Genomic DNA, 16,477 nt, shown 5'->3' with positions numbered 1-16,477 from the left:
CTGATCTTACATTATTTGTTTTTTTCATTGGAGGAAAGGTTAATTGCATTGTGGGGTACTCTTGGGCTACAGGTTAGCTTGGTGCAGAAGAATATTATACTGCAAAAATTTATATCAAACTTCCAATAAGCCCTGTCACTTTTACATAAGCATAAGTTATTGTTATCAAAATATCTTTTACAGTGGCATGGTGTTTTATACGCATTGAACCCTATATTGTTATTACAACAAAGTGAAAAAAAAAAACAACACAGAGGTCTCAGATTGAAAACTTGTGATCACGCACTGCAAAAGATTCCACCCGCATTCCCCAGTCTCCTTAAAAATGTATGTGGGATAACGGCTTCAGCTGCATTACCTTATACTGCAGGTAACACAGCATGAAAAGTATCCAATTATGTCAGCAGTCTCCAATACCATATACTACACAACTGGTGTGTTATGGGATAAAAACAGAGCCTGCTGGGAGCTGAATGGGCTGTGAGAGAAACAGAGTGCCATCAGACCTTTTACAAATCATCACTGACCCAGTCACTTTTCACGGCAAATCAAAATAATGACCAAGATGTTCAAATACATTGCAAGCCAAAAACATATGAAATGTAGACAAGCAGCTGTGACTACTTACAAAAGAGTGGAGAGCAGAAACTGGAACTCGTACTTCCCGATTACCACCAGCCTGAGCATCTGCACAGTCTTGGGATGATGGAAAGGAGGGTATAGACCTTCTCCTGAAAAAGATTAGCATATGTAAAGAATGGTATACTGTACACACTCCCTTTTATCCCAACAAGAAAAGGTGGTAAATTCCTCCCGAATATTAAATAAGGCCCAGCCTACTTCTTTCTTTCCTTACAGTGCAAATAACAATAGGTGATCAGAATACAGAAAAATAAGCTAAAAACATATGAAATAATCATGCCCTTGGAATAACTTAAACTGTGTACTTTATATACCTCAGGCAAGGCTACTTTCAAGTTTATAAAATAAATAATTTTCAAGAACTTACAAAAGAATAGCAAAAAGCCAAGCAGTCAATGACATAATTTTAATATGATTTCTCTCACTAGGTCTAAGAATAATTCTAGCTTTAGCTGTACATATACTAAATATGATATTTGGAACAAAACAGACCACTATTCCTACTGGCATATTCATCCATGACTCAGATGAGTTTGCTACAATATTAGATGTTGTCTTTAAAAAAACAGCAATATTCTTAGACAATTCATAGAAGCAGCTTATTCAGTCAAAACATCCACATCTAAATCAGGGATGCAAACTTATACATTTAATTACATAACAAAAAGCAAGACTAAGGTCCACAGGCAAGTACAATAGGTAGTGATTGATTTTTAAAACAATTTGAGTAACTACCAATGCACCTCTGACACAGAGGAAAAGCTTGGACTACTTAATATTATCAAGTAGCAGGGAGTTTATAAATGGAAATTCTCTTCAACATTTTGTTTTAGCCCTCATTCACAGGGGCATACTACCGTGTACACCCACACGAGGCCTGTGTCTTCCTACACAGGTGTTCTGTGTATCCCCGTGTAAGCAGTCCCATTCATGCCAATTGGGATGCAGCAACTACATGGACACAGCGACTTCTCACATTTTGACAGCTATGCAGGTGCACAGCCCAAAACACACAGGCTGCATTCAAGGACTGTGCTACAAAAATGGGAGCAGCAGCTGGGTCCATGCAGATGCTGCAGTCTATTTAACATGAATAGAACTGCCTGTGCATCCCCATGTGGGCGAACATGGCTCTCACATGGGTATATATGCCGTAGAATGCCTGTGTGAACGAAACTTTAAATTTTATTGCTGCTTTATATGCAAACATGAAAAAAAAAAAAGTTTAAGGAAGTGAAATGAATGGTGTTGGTTTAATGAAAAACTCCAGCCAGGAATATTGGGTATGGGGAAAGAATATTAATAACAGACCATACAGTCCAAGTGCAAATTTTGATACTACATTCCACACATCTAAATCCCAATTCTGACACAAAGCTGGCCATAGTAGTGTCACCAAACTTTTATATGTGGAGGGTAAAGTGGAGAAGCAATATTTTTCTACTCTTTTAACCAACCCCATTTACCCACAGCCCTTCGGTGGAGTTTTTCTTTAATTCAGTATAAAAACAGAGTGGTAAATCAATTATATATGCAAAGGAAAAGGGAAAAAATTGAGGAACACAACCGTCATCCCTACACACTACAGGAATCAGAATGATAGAAGAGTGAGGAGAGCAAGATTCACCTGGCAGTGTCAGAATGATGACCCAAGAGGGGAGACTCAGACAGGCTGTAGGGAGAGTTCAGAGGTCAGCCAGACACAGGAAGGGCAGGGAGGGAAGCAGGAAACAGAAGATAGAAATTAACTCTTTGGGCACAAAGAATGGAACTCAATATCTGACAACCTTAAGCCATTCAAATATGTGTCATGTGGATTTTAAAGGAACCCAGTCGAAGGTCCTTACCGCCAAAACGGCTCCTGATCCTTAAAGCTAAAGTCCAGGCAGATATAAAAGATACAAATAAATGCAGCTTTGTATTAATTAATACATCATTAAATGTATTTTCAAATGCAAGTAGTGCAAGTACCTGAATTTGGCTTAGTATCAGCCTCCTGCAGTCCCTGTCAAGCAGAGCTTAGACTAGGAGATGGAGAAGCAGCACAAAGAGCCAATCGGTTGCGCTACAGTACTCAAATACCAACAAGGAACATGCTGACAGGAGAAAAGTAGAATGACAAAGAGATATGCTCATCAGCCTTCTGCTTCTACTTTCACTGCCATGGGCTGGACAGTCATGGGCTTGGAGACAGACAGTACCTGTAGCTGTTACTTAAAGCTGAACACCAGGCAGCTTTAAAAGAAAAAAATATTGCAGCTCTGTATTCATTAATACATCATTAAATTAATGTTTAACTCAAGCAGCGTAGATACCTGAATTTGAACTGGCATGAGCCTCAGTTACTTCCTGTACAGCAGAGCTCAGACTAGAAACAAGGATCCAATCAATTAATATGCAGGCAAGGAGAGAGCCAAGTGACAGATGGCTAAGTTCTTGGGTCTGTGGCTTCTCATTCACTGCCCAATCAAAAGTTGGGGGTGTGGGGGAGAAAAGCAAGTGTTCATCAGGGGAAAAAAGGGGTTGTGCTGTATGGCAGCATTGTATAACTAATTATATTGCAGGAAAATCAGGATTATTGTATTAACTGTAGAATCCTTTTCTTGGAGTCTACTGAGGGACAGGAATTCTCAGACTGTGAGGTTATACTGCTGCCTAAAGGAGAAACAGAAACTGGCAACAACAAAAAATCTATTTGTCAAGCAAAGGATTATTAAGCCTAAAATTTGTAACAAAGTAGTACTGAGAACATAAAAATAAACACAGAGGAGTAGCCCGTGTCCTTCAGAAGACTCCAAGAAAAGGATTTTACAGTGAGTTTAAAATCCTATTTTCTTCCTGATTCATTGAGAGAAACAATAATTCTTAGAATTCCTATACTAACAGGACATCCAAAAGCAACCAGTGGCAACATAGCAACAAAGGCTAATAGTTGTAAGAGCAACAGGAAGGCTGCAAACCGAGATGAAAAATATTATTCTTCCTTTTTTAAAAATAGTCAGCGGGAACAAGTTGTATTTCGCCATGTTTTGTGCTATCCAAAGAACAGAGGTATACCGTTCAGGCAAAAAATCCAGATCAATCCATAACAGGTGCAGGCTCTGGCTCATCACCACACATGATGCAACAGGAAGAAGGGTCAGCCGCACACCAGAGGATAGATGAACATAGTGTATATTAATTGATCCATAGGTCACACAAAACACCAGGACATGAATACAGGACCTGTTAACGCGTTTCACACAATCGCGTGCTTAATCATAAGCATAATATTTTGCGCTATGCACAGTGCTTTCTTGAAGAATGACAAAGCCACTATCCATACATCAGTACACAGAAACATTAATTATGATCCTTCACAGGTGTAGGGATTTGAAATCCCTGCGGCTTTCTCTCCTCTCCTTGCAGTCATGGTGCGGACCATTCAGAAGCCATCTAACTCATACTATCATCCCTGCAAGGAGAGGAGAGGAAGTTGTGGAGATTTAAAATCCCCAGATCTGTGAATTGGCTCTCTCGCCTCTCCTTGCAGGGATTACAGTACAGGCTAGATGATTTCGGATTGGTCAGCAAGGGGAAGGGAGGGGAGGAGGGAGAAGGGAGGGGAGGAGGGAGAAGGGAAAGGAGGAGGGAGAAGGGAAAGGAGGAGGGAGAAGGGAAAGGAGGAGGGAGAAGGGAAAGGAGGAGGGAGAAGGGAAAGGAGGAGGGAGAAGGGAAAGGAGGAGGGAGAAGGGAAAGGAGGAGGGAGAAGGGAAAGGAGGAGGGAGAAGGGAAAGGAGGAGAGAAGGGAGGGGAGAGAAGGGAAAGGAGGAGGGAGAAGGGAAAGGAGGAGGGAGAAGGGAAAGGAGGAGAGAAGGGAGGGGAGAGAAGGGAGGGGTGAGAAGAGAGGAGAGGCTCTGGGATTTCAAATCCCCAGACCTGTGAATCAGCTTTTCCTTGTGTGACAGCATGGGATCAATGTAGGGAGGTTTCTCACATCGCTCCTGTGTGAACTCAGGCTATGACAAGCCTGGGTTTACACAGGAGCAGCAGGGAAACCGCATGCTATTTGGACAGGAATCACACCACATTCCTGTTCAAATCACATGTGCTTCTTTGCAGTGCGATTTGCATCCATACATTTTGTATGACAAACAAGATATACCTGTGCTTAAATCCCAATAGCTACTACATGTATTTATCTATCAGGTGCTAAAGGGGTGTAACCACATATTAGCACTAGAAAATCTGAAGGACCCTCTGCACGCTGGTATATACCCTTTCCAGCAGACTTTGCAATAAAGAACAGGGATATTTAGCTCACATATATTGCAATACATGCTTAAGCTGGCTAACTGATCAAACCATGAGTTTGAAAAAGGAGCAATTGTGGGCTCCAAAACATGTTACCACCCATCAGGCTTTGACGTCATTACGTCCAGACATCACCTCTGATTCTGGTCTTAGCGCTGGCTTGCGTTCCAGTGTGGCTATATTTGCTGCTGGAGGAAGACACAGCCTGTCATATGGACTTAATCTGCATTCTGACAGCTTTATTCCACTTATCCTGCAGAGCTGTTTTAAGGATACATGTTATCCATCCATCCACCCGCTGTCCACCGAGGCTTGCCAGTGAATAAGAACTGATGATATGCTCACTTACTCTCATCCTTTTGAGTGTATTTTATTCCTTCCCTTTACTTGTTTTTAATTAAATTGATACACTTAGATGGCAGCACCTTCTGTTTGTTTATTGTCTCTCGCCAAGTATACCTTCCATGTCCAGTGATAGGAAGGCTACATCCCATACAGTCTAATTGTTAGCATTGTAGGAAACACATTCAGAGATGTCTCTGACTCAAAATATCTCAAACTGAATTAAAAAAACTAGGGCTTCAACAACCATGTTGGTAAAGCCAGAGACCACAAGGTGGGATGACAAAACATTCCTTGTAAGATCCTGTGTGAACTATAGACCTGTTGCATATAAAAAACAGTATACCTGCACTGAGTGGTTACCTGGTTTGCGGTCTATGGTTTTCATTGTTGTACAGAGCTGAGCAAATCCTTTGGCGCTATATAAACTCGATGTAATAATAATAATAATAATATCTGACCTGAAGCTACAAATATTTGTAAATGCCTGGAGAAAGTTTCAGAATGTCAGACCTGTTGCAGAGGGAATACCAGTAAAAAACTAGATAAACCTGCACTTGTCGGCTGACTAGTAAAACTTCCAGGATTTTTTTTCCAGCATAAATCCACCAGCAGCTGTTGATAGTGGAAAACATTCCAAATGAACAGGGAACAGCAGAGCTGAAGAAAATATGTCCACTCTCCTACATACATCCAGCCAATAACAAAGTTTTGTTTTGTCAGTGTCCATTTCTCCTGAAGGAAGCAGCATACCAGGACAGTCTAAGAATTCTTGTGTCCCTCAATGGATGAGAAACAGCTCCTTTATATGTATTTCTTCTGTATTTTAGTTGTTTGCCTAGCATTTAGCTTTAACCAAAGCAGAGAAAAATCTGATCACCTAATATGCCAGGGAAAGAGAGAGAGCTGTGCTGTGTGCATCTCAGACTTTGATTGATAGAGACACAAACCATATGGCAGATAAAGCAGCTCTCATATACAGCTGTTATCTGTTTATTTAGATGTTTACTGGTGTTCCCCTTTTAGGCAGTCTATTCCAGGTGCATAATCATATATTTAAATGTTATTCATTGTGCTCCGAAATCCCCTAAACATCCAGCATGCAAATGGCTATTACTGGTAACTCTTTTGGTCCAATTTCCACACACAGCACCTTTTTACTGGCCACCAAATGCATTGGATGGCCTTACTGGACAACAATACGGAGAGGAGGGCAAGATGCAATTCAGATCTGTGACAAAAACGGTCCTCCCCATTTGCCCCCATGTTTTAATTATTCTTGCCACAGTGAAAAACAGAGACCTGGAGGTGTCGGTCCTAAGGACTGGGAGCCATTTGGGAGTTAAGACCCTCCCACATGTTCCCTTAAAAAAAAAAAAAGTGACAAACTTACATCATCTAGTTAAATATTCTGTTTAGTAGATCTTTGCATGCTCCAGGGCTATCATCCTTCAACTTGTTTCACTACTTGCTGAGTTTCTTACTTAAAAAATTATGTGTACATCAGATGTGATGTTGTGACAACGTATATGCAAATACTTATTCCTGGTCAGTGACTCCTTTAGCAGTCAAGTAAAAAGGACAGTCATACAGTATGCGCCTTATGAAACAAGAAAACAATGGAAGCTCCCATATTTCCATCCTGACAGATTCTCTTTAAACAAGAGCTAGAAGAAAGTTACAAACCATAGAAGTTAGAAAAAGGCCAAAGAATACTATTTGCCTTCATTTGAATTTTGGTTTTTGATGAACTGCTCAGTAGAAAGGCTAGCAATCCACTACAGCAGGTAAAGCTATCCTATAACTGCAATTGCCTGCTTGAGACAAAAGTATCTATTCAGTGCCATCTCACCTACTGTGTAGCAAACTAGGAGCAGAGTAATGCAGGCCATAGACGGGTCGAACATCGGCTGATTTTTCGGCAAAAAAAAAAAAAAAACGGTCGTTCGGTCGGCCCACGTTATCACCAACCGTAAAAACATGACCGATAAAAAAAAAAAAATGTGCGAAAAACAGCCAACCAATTACCCCACCGACATTGAGAAAATCGGCCGATTTTTTTTTCGGCTGAAAAATTGGCCGATTTTCGACCCGTCTATGGCCGGCATAAGGAAGCAACACAGCCTAAATAAAACAATACAAACTGGTAAAGCTCCTAGGTACTGGATACACTAAGGGTTTGAACAACAACACAGGAAGTTCTGAAACTAACCCAGTGTATGATCTCAAGGCACCCTATTCTAAAATATAAAAACTAATCTAATAGCTTGACGTAACGCAGCAACATCTGCACATGTAGGACACCCAACATGAGTTATTCTTCCAAAGCAAGTACACCTTTGTACACTGATACTGGCTAATATTACAATGTTTCTCTCCCTCAGTCAGCTTATGTGACCCCAATGCTGGTGGAGATTGGCAGGAGAAGAGAAAAAAAGCCAAGCGATGTCCTCCTTATCAACTGATAATGTAATTGATTATTAGGACGCTGGCAGCTTGAAGATTTTGATGGTGCACAATGCAAACCTGTGATATTGTGTAAATAAAAAGCAGGCTTAATCCACCTGCTGGCTTGTACACAATTTTTGGGTAATTTTTAATCATTTTGCCAAGGCACCCCTCAAGAAACCTAAAAGCCCCCTGGTTGAAAAAAGCTGATCTAACCTATATAAAAATATATATACCCTACAAAATACATTTGCTGAGGAGTTTGATTTTGGCTCAAGTTTTGAACATTGCTACACTTTAAGGTGACTGACATAGTATAAATCAGGACAGAAAAGCAAACTCTGAACCTATGAAAAATATGCCGATTTATTATTTTTAAGCTTCCTACAAAGCACAATTTTCCTTGGCATTTTTGAATGTGAGATCAGTGAAATAAAAGTTCACCTGATCAGAACAAAATTTGTTTTTGAGCTCAAAAGTACACATTTTCAGCCAGTACAGTGAAAATATATGCATATCTTTAATTAAACCAAGCCACTGTTTTGAACAATTAGTCTTTAACAGTGCAACAGCAGTTGATTATACATTAAAAGAAGAACCAAGACACTGACTAAATTGACACAATTGTGGAGAATGTGAAAGCTACAAAAACAAAGTCAAGGCAATGTTCTGCACAAACTGAGTCCTGTTCTACTCTTCATCGCTACTTCAATATGCAGCTGTACAAACAGTAGTGAATCAGCCTTTTCGTCTTCTATATTAGACCACCATAATAATAAAAATAATCTCTAGATCATAGAGATGTCATACAGGAAAAGTGCAGACCTACCCGAAAATATTAGTGATAGAATCCAGAAGGCCTCCTACGCCAGGCTGAGAGAGTCTCTTACTAGAGGGAGCAGAGGAATAAGCCAAATCATCAGTAAGATTCAAACTAAAATATATCCCTGCAACTCGTGTATGAATGGCCACAAAACCTACAACAAGACACCAAGACAACATTCAGCTACAGGCAAGACAAACTAAAGAGCTAGTATGAAATGGATCCTACACGGAGTGCCAAAATGTACGTTTGTAGGCAACATACATGCAGGTTAGTTACTATGGAAAGCATATGAATGATAGAGGAAAGAAACAAAGTAACAAAAATAAATTCACTCCCTGCTATCACAAACTAAAGAAAAATCACCAGGAGCACAACAAACTAGTTGAAACACATTTCAATACAGAACTTTTAAATTTAATTTAAATTCTATATTCACGTGATTATGTTTGTATATTAAAGTTTTTAGAATACAATCTATATTTAGCAAACACTATGATATATTAGCTTAAGATTTAAAAGTTTAGTAACTTTTATCCACTAAACACATTCATTTCTTAATACTTCGGAGTAAACAGGAGAGCATTTAGGGTCTATTTTTACCACTATCACTACATTTTCAAACATTCAGTGACTACATTAAATAAGGGGGGAAAAGATGGGGAGATGGGGAAAGCAAAGGGGAATACTATTGAGTGTAAATTAGGCGAAAGCTCAGAGTCTGCTGACAATATGGCGGTGCCCAGCAGCAAGGCTTTTGAATGTCTACACAGGTAAATAACATGTAAAATATGTTAAATGCACATATAATATTATGATATGTTTGTTGAAATGAATGGTTTGGTGACAGGGTCTCTTTAAGCATCTACTCAGACATCCAAGTTTATCCTTTCTGCACAGGAATATGGTGTCTTGGACAGAACATATTGGGAGCTCCAGCTAACTTATCACTAGAGGACCTCCTCAAGCAAACATGAAAGTGGCGTTTACCAGCATTTTTGTCTTAACACGCTAAATGTTGGGTCCAGTAAACTCATCAATAGATATAAGATAACCATAGCACAATAACGATGATTTTGGATACACTAAGCAAATATTGAAATATCTATGGATATTGTTTATCCCAGGCAAGCACCAAGGTATGACTACGATTATGTGGATGTTGAGTGGAAGTTACTGAACCTGTCTGACCTTCCTCCTAGCTAACTACTATTGTTCTTTCTAGGCAAGGCTGGCATCAGGGGTGTCTGTTGCACAGATATTTAAAACACATAAGCTTACATATCTGTACACTCATCTGCAAAATATGATTATCTGGAAGTCAAATTCTCAACTTTGCTGTACATTGTCAGCTTTAGCTTTTAGTGAAAAGCCTCCCCTTAGAACAGAGTGCCTACCAGCACACTGTTTTGCAGAAACATTCTGTTGAACGGTAAACTTCAACTCCTGCATTTTGGATACTTGAATTGTGAACTATTTTAAAACACACTTCAGTGAGACACAATGGTTTAAACACATTCTGTGGAAAACATTGTTATGTGTCCTTACATTTTGCTTGCGTTGTGAACTGCAGCAAAATGTATGACAACAACCCTGGTAAAACAAAGCCTTAAAATGTGTGAGGCTTAGCACTGCAGGAATGTTGACAAGGTTTATAGAGGATAAGTGCACATAGTTTGGCATTTATGTGTCTCTGCATGGGGGGAAGGGGTGACACACAAATCAGTGCAATTTATTATCTATCATAATTATAGTTCTTTGGGTGTCTGGAGATTGTTCAGTTAAGAGTAGGGTTACTACAAGTGAGAACACAAAACAAAACAGGACATTCTCAAGAGTTAAAATGATGAAACAGCTGGTAAGTTTATAAATATAAAAAGACACATAGTAGCAAACTATAACCCCATGCAGTCTCTCTGATTTGAGGACACAATGACCAGTAAACTCCCTACCTATATTATTAACATACAAGGAGTCCCCACTCACCTGGAGGTTCGCCCAATTGGTGGTGCTGCTGCAGCATCCCCCGAGACATCAGCATTATCATTTAACACCTCTATATCATCATCTCTGTAGGAGGGGAAATACACACCCTATGTTAAACTAACCAGCCCATTGAAGCTTTACACCAAGCAGCTATGTTAGCATATCAATATGCACAGCCATTAGAAACAGGAAAAAGCATGTTCAAGTACTTAAAAGTATACAATAGAAGGGCGAATGACAACAGTGTCAGACAGGCAGAAAGTGAATTAAATTAGAAACAGTATTCTTTACATTCAAGTAAACAGGCAATGTTATTTTGTGTCTAAGCCATACAAAAATAAAAAAAAAGGAAGCAAACAGTTCACAAGTAAAACACTTGCTATTATAAAACCTGCTTGATACTTGTGTTCCAAAAAACTGTGTACTTGGCTACCCACAGGCATAACAGTGTACTTGTCACATTTGACCATTATCCTTAAGCTGTACAAAGTTTTGCATTACAATCTATTGTCAAATAATATGAAAAAGATCCCTGCCCAGGTACAGGAAATGTCAGCAAACAGTTTTATGCCCAAGCCTGGTATATGCTATTGATCCATTATCCTCCGATGGCAAAAAAAAAAAAAAATTATTTGTGTGACAGACAAAAAAAGATAAAGAATTCAGTTCAACATTTCCAGTGACACTAGTCTAATGCTAGACCATCACTTTACCAATAAATACATGCATACATCTTTTTTTTTTTTTAACTAATTTTTTTCAAGGCAGTGCACCATAAAGCACAGATAGGTCACCTCCTGAGCGTTGTGGTAAACTATGTTGCTGTGTAATATGTTGGATTCCATTCAGTGTGAACAGGCCCCTACTGTTCGTTTTAAATCAGTTAAGACTATCTTCTTTCAAAAACTGGGAATCTTGTTCATAGGAGAGCTGAAGAAAATCTGGAAATATTTTCTTTAAATTAATGTCTATGAAGCATGGGTTGAAAGTCCTTTAACATTTTTAATCATAACTGTATTTTTTTTTTTTTAATAAAACATGACAGGTGGGGTTAAGACATGGTGAGGTCATTACGCTGCCAGGACGCGCATACACATATAGAAAGGTGCAGTGTGATGCACACGTCCCTAACATTAGTGAGCAATTAGTTTCTTTAGTGCTGAGTGAAGCACTAGTGTTGTACAAGTGTTATTTTAACCACCTCCCCCTGCCATATAGTGCAATGACGGGCACAAGGTGGTTCTCTCGTTCTGGGAGGACGTCATATGACATCCTCCCATTCTCACTGCGCAGTGCGGCAATTGGCGGTGCTCTGTGTCCCTCAGACACAGCGGATCACCAATCCACAAAAAGACCCAAAGATGTCAGCTCGGTCATGTGATCAGCTGTGTCCAATCACAGCTGATCACATGTAAACAAGGAAATGCCTGTTATCGGCATTTCTCTCCTCTCCAGCTGAGAGGAGAGGAGAGTTGTTAATCGGCATTCCGCGGAGGGGACATGTACACTGATCATCAGGGCACTGATGATCAGTGTGCCCTGATGATCAGTGTGACCCCAGAAGTGCCACCTGTCAGTGTCCATCAGTGCCAGCTGTCTGTCAGATCTGAACAGTGTCACGTGCCAGTGCCCATCAGTGCCACATATCAGTGCCTATCAGTGCACATCAATACCACATATCAGTGCCCATCTGAGCTTCCTTTCAGTGCTGCCCATCAGTGCCGCCCATCAGTGCCATATATCAGTGCCCATCAGTGATGCCTGTCAATGCCCATCAGTGCCACCTACCAGTGCCTCCTCATCAGTGTCCATCAGTGCAGCCTCATTAGCGCACATCAGTGGAGAAAAATCACTTCCATTCAAAATTTTATAACAAAAAGAAAAAACATTTTTTTTTTTCAAAATTTTCTGTGGTTTTTGGTTTGTTTAAGAAAAATAAAAAATCCAGAGGTGATTAAATACCACCAAAATAAAGCTCTATCTGTCACAAAAAAATAATAAAAATTTCATATGGGTACGGTGTTGCATGACCGCGCAATTGTCATTCAAATTGTGACAGCGCTGAGAGCTGGAAATTGGCCTGGGCAGGAAGGGGGTATAAGTGCCCTGTAGGCAGGTGGTTAAGTGTTTTTATTTTGCAACTAAGATGTCTGCCTATGAAGGTCTCTCTCTTTCATGCAATTGCTAGCAATACTGTGGACTTGGCAATTGGAGGAGGAACACTTCCAATAAACAAGCCCACAATGTGTCAGTTTTAGAAAACAAGTGATTTTCTACCTACGTATTACTATAAGGGGTCACTTCTTTTCAGTGAGTCTGTTTCTACTGGTGGTGTGTTCTGTGGTGGACGACGGGTATCCAGCCAAAACACTGTTTGCAACACAGGAGGATAAACACTTTATAATAACGTGAAGCACTTTATTTGCACTTTGCACTTTGTAAGCACTTTTGAGTTGACATATTTACTTGATGGTCACATTGTTGTGTGAGGTATACATTTGTTAAGAGTAGCTTATTGCACATATAATGGTACATTTTTATTTATTTATTACAAATATTGCACATTTTTGACATTTTATTTTTTTGGCTCTAGACATATATAATACATATATGTATTTTTTTATTTTTTGTGTTGCTAGGCAACTTACATTGAACAAAGATATCAACATGCTAATTTCCTGTTACCTGGACAAGAACTCTTGATAAAATGATCATACTTACTGCTCCACAGACAGAGGTTCCTTGGCAGCATCAGCCAGTTCCTTTTGAAGTCGTGCCTGTCTCCTCCTAGAGAATTGAAAGAAAAAATACAAAAATATATAAATATATATATATATATATATATATATATATACACATACATACACACATACACACACAAACATACACACATACATACATATACACACACCGATCACCTGTAATCTTAACTTTCACTACTGATCAGTGATGTCACCCAAAATGAAAAAACGCACATTGTGAACAAGAGCTAAGGGAACTTCTCCTTTTCCCTCTCACTTCTATTTGTTTGGAACAAGCAGTGCATGTTAGCTGCTGTCATATGCACACTACACATCCCATAGCTCCGAGTTCAGCTTAGGAGGAAGTAAGGGAGGTTGGCTACATTCCTACATATAGTGGGACCACAGAGAACAAAAAAAAAAAAAGAAAAAGGAATTTGGAGGAGGCTGAACAACAGTAGGTACACTTTGCAGCTAAGAAAATACACTTGAATAGAATGTTTTTTTTCTTAAACCAGTGTTCAGTGTCATCTGAAAGTAACCTCATCCTACACACTTTTTAGTCATATACTTAACTTTAAAATAAAGTTTTAAAGACTTGCTTAATGCTATGTAATTATTAAATAAATGCAATAGACACAAAAATGCTAAATTTTAAACAGTTTTTGTGTCTCTGAGAAATAACATCTGGCAGTATAATTGATTAAGAAGCTTCAACTTTACTTTCATTGATGGTTATGGGTGGCCTTAAAAAGCCCAATTTAGCTCCCAAGCCTAAAGCTAACCACAGATGGTTCAGTGGGGACTATCTGAGATTCGAACCATCTACAGGCAGGCAGATTGTACCCAGTTCAATTGTTGTACAACTTGGGTACAACCAGCCTGTCGGAATTTTCTTGCGATCATAGCCGCTAGCAATAATCGAGGTGTTCTCCCAGCAGGGAAGGCTCCCTGCACCCTCCCACCAGGAGAACACAATAGCTCAGTGGGAGGAACTTGAGCAATTTTCTTTCCTGAACACCATGGTTGAAGAAAAGAAAATTACATCTTCTATGGCCTGCCTAACAATTTTCTTTGGGAACAATTGGCTCATTAAGGACTACACTAGAGTGGAATAATGAGCACTTGTCTTACAACTTGAATTGTCTCTGTGCAACTTGGCCAATGAGAAGAGGAGTCAACTGTACGTCTGAAGCTATAGTCCATTAGGCATGTAACTCAAAAAGTAGCAGCAGGGTTGGTGGATTTGTGAAGCTATAACTAAAAGGACAGCTGTCTCCCTGCCTGTCATTCTGTAGAAAAGATCCGTTTATCTATAGTTGGCCTAAGGCAGAAAAACAACCTGCTGCTTAACAGATATTTGAAAAAAAAAAAAAATCACATCTCTGGTTTCTCTTTAGAAGCGCATGCTCAGAGGATTGTAGTCCACCAACCATGAAAGCTTTAAAGGTTATTGATAAGGATGTTGTACTGTCCTCTAAGGTCTGATTGTGCTGCTTGCTCTAGCATACATGCTGGAGGCTATAAAATCTTTACACTAATGCACAGAGAAAAAAAGGAATCAATATCCTATAGCATACATAGCCTTTTACTGCCCACTTTCTATTTATAATATTTTCTAGATACCATCTACCCTCTGCAAAGTACTCTAAATATGAAATGTATTGTTCATTGTTTTGCGGATTGTGTCCTTCAACAAGAACAGAATAATAAAGCACCCCACCTGTCTGCCTTTAGAGTAGGTGATCATGTTAATTTAATTGGTTTAGCTAAAATCACACTTTTTAAAAACAAAAACAGTATTTCCTGTGCCTTTAGACTAGGTTCCCACTATTGTTGGTGTGGGAAGGCATCTAACCACATGCATTCCCTGCACATGCTGTCAGTCACATCACAAATGTGCTGCTTTTAAGCAGACACTCTGAGGTGCCATTAACCCTTAATGGCATTCCCTCACACCAGAAACTGCAGCGCAGTTTCTAGCACATGGAAACACACGATGCAAAAACATAATGTGATTTCCCTGCGGCCATGTTTTTGAAAAGGTGTAGGGACTTTTTGCCTGCATTTCAGCAGCCCATTCAAATGAACAGGCTGCTATGTGTGCGCATACACGGCCAGAGAAACGCAGTGGTATGAACCTAGCCTAACAAGTGACACAAACAATAAACATTACTGCTTCTGAAGGTGGTACAAATGAAAGTGAATGAGCCTCACTTTGAGTCTTTCTCATTTTCTGCATTCAGGCGATTAGCTTCCTGAGCTTTCTCAGCCATCCAGCGGGTTACAAGCTCCTGATTATCCTCAGTGGTTTTCCGCAGTTTTTCTTCCAAAGCGGTAAAAGTAATCTGCAAGGCGTCGTATTCGTCCTTTAAGGTCTGATTAACTCGTTCCAGTTCTTGCAGTTTATTTCTTAATTCTTGGCACTCTGTCTCCAGAGTGTTAATGGAACGCATATATTCCTCTATACTAAAAAAGTAGACAGTGCAGTGGGGTTTCAGAATGGCAGAAAACTGTCGGGGTTATACAACAACAAGGTCACTTCAAGATAATTGTAACATGGTAAGCTACATTTTCAGAAATAACAGGTGAAGCAAAAGCAAAACAAATCATAAAAAGTAAAGAATAACAAAAGGTTTTCTACTCACGCCTCTTTGTTAGCCTGGATTTCTTTGTCCTTCTGATTCATCTGGTTATTCAGTTCTATAACCGTCTGAGCCAGCTAACAGGGAGGGACATGGACATTTACTGACCGCCCATGGAAAACAGATCGAACAGTGTATCTACAATGGTCATCTTCCCTGAGGCTACACACAACTGCTACTATTAACTAAGTTCAATTAGTGGCGAACGATTAAAGTAAATAAATAAAAAACCATGTGAACGAGAAACCTCACGCTATTATGATTTTTTTTTTTCACATGCAATGGAAAAAAAAACCTTTTAAAAATAAATACTGGTAGTTTGAGCTTGTAGGTCCAACCACCTGCTATGGCCATAATGAGGGACCCTTACACTTTTTCTTGGAGATATTAATTTCTAGTTTATTTTCCATAATGAAATGACAGGAATTAAAGGGTTACTAAACCCGGGAACCTGCATTCACTATATCTGGGTCTCTCACAGTACACCAAACATGGAAATGCAATTATTTTAGTAAATATAAACTGCTAAATACTTTCTCATCAGTAGTATATAGCAG

At 39.5% G+C, this 16,477-nt stretch overlaps 1 protein-coding gene and 1 non-coding gene across 4 annotated transcripts in view; both read right to left on the bottom strand.

The window, feature by feature from the left end:
- The window catches only part of ATG16L1 (autophagy related 16 like 1), a 55,496-nt gene that overhangs the window by 16,670 nt on the left and 22,349 nt on the right, over positions 1-16,477 (bottom strand). The window contains exons 4-10 of one of the 3 annotated variants that reach the window (XM_089672326.1): positions 15,924-15,997; positions 15,493-15,744; positions 13,256-13,321; positions 10,535-10,618; positions 8,555-8,614; positions 2,270-2,314; positions 629-731 (exon numbers count right to left, since the gene is read on the bottom strand). In XM_089672326.1, the coding sequence (XP_089528452.1) occupies positions 629-731; positions 2,270-2,314; positions 8,555-8,614; positions 10,535-10,618; positions 13,256-13,321; positions 15,493-15,744; positions 15,924-15,997 (684 nt within the window). The remainder of the gene's footprint in view (positions 1-628; positions 732-2,269; positions 2,315-8,554; positions 8,615-10,534; positions 10,619-13,255; positions 13,322-15,492; positions 15,745-15,923; positions 15,998-16,477) is intronic. The other 2 variants (XM_089672328.1, XM_089672329.1) reach the window with 2 other exon arrangements.
- On the bottom strand, positions 256-528 carry LOC149466497 (small Cajal body-specific RNA 6). Its single transcript, XR_016312058.1, has one exon.

Source organism: Staurois parvus, unplaced genomic scaffold, assembly GCF_062004578.1.
Source record: "Staurois parvus isolate SC_StPar_1 unplaced genomic scaffold, SC_StPar_1.0 ptg000126l, whole genome shotgun sequence".
Classification (NCBI taxonomy): domain Eukaryota; kingdom Metazoa; phylum Chordata; class Amphibia; order Anura; family Ranidae; genus Staurois; species Staurois parvus.
This window is presented reverse-complemented; position numbering and strand designations above follow the sequence as displayed.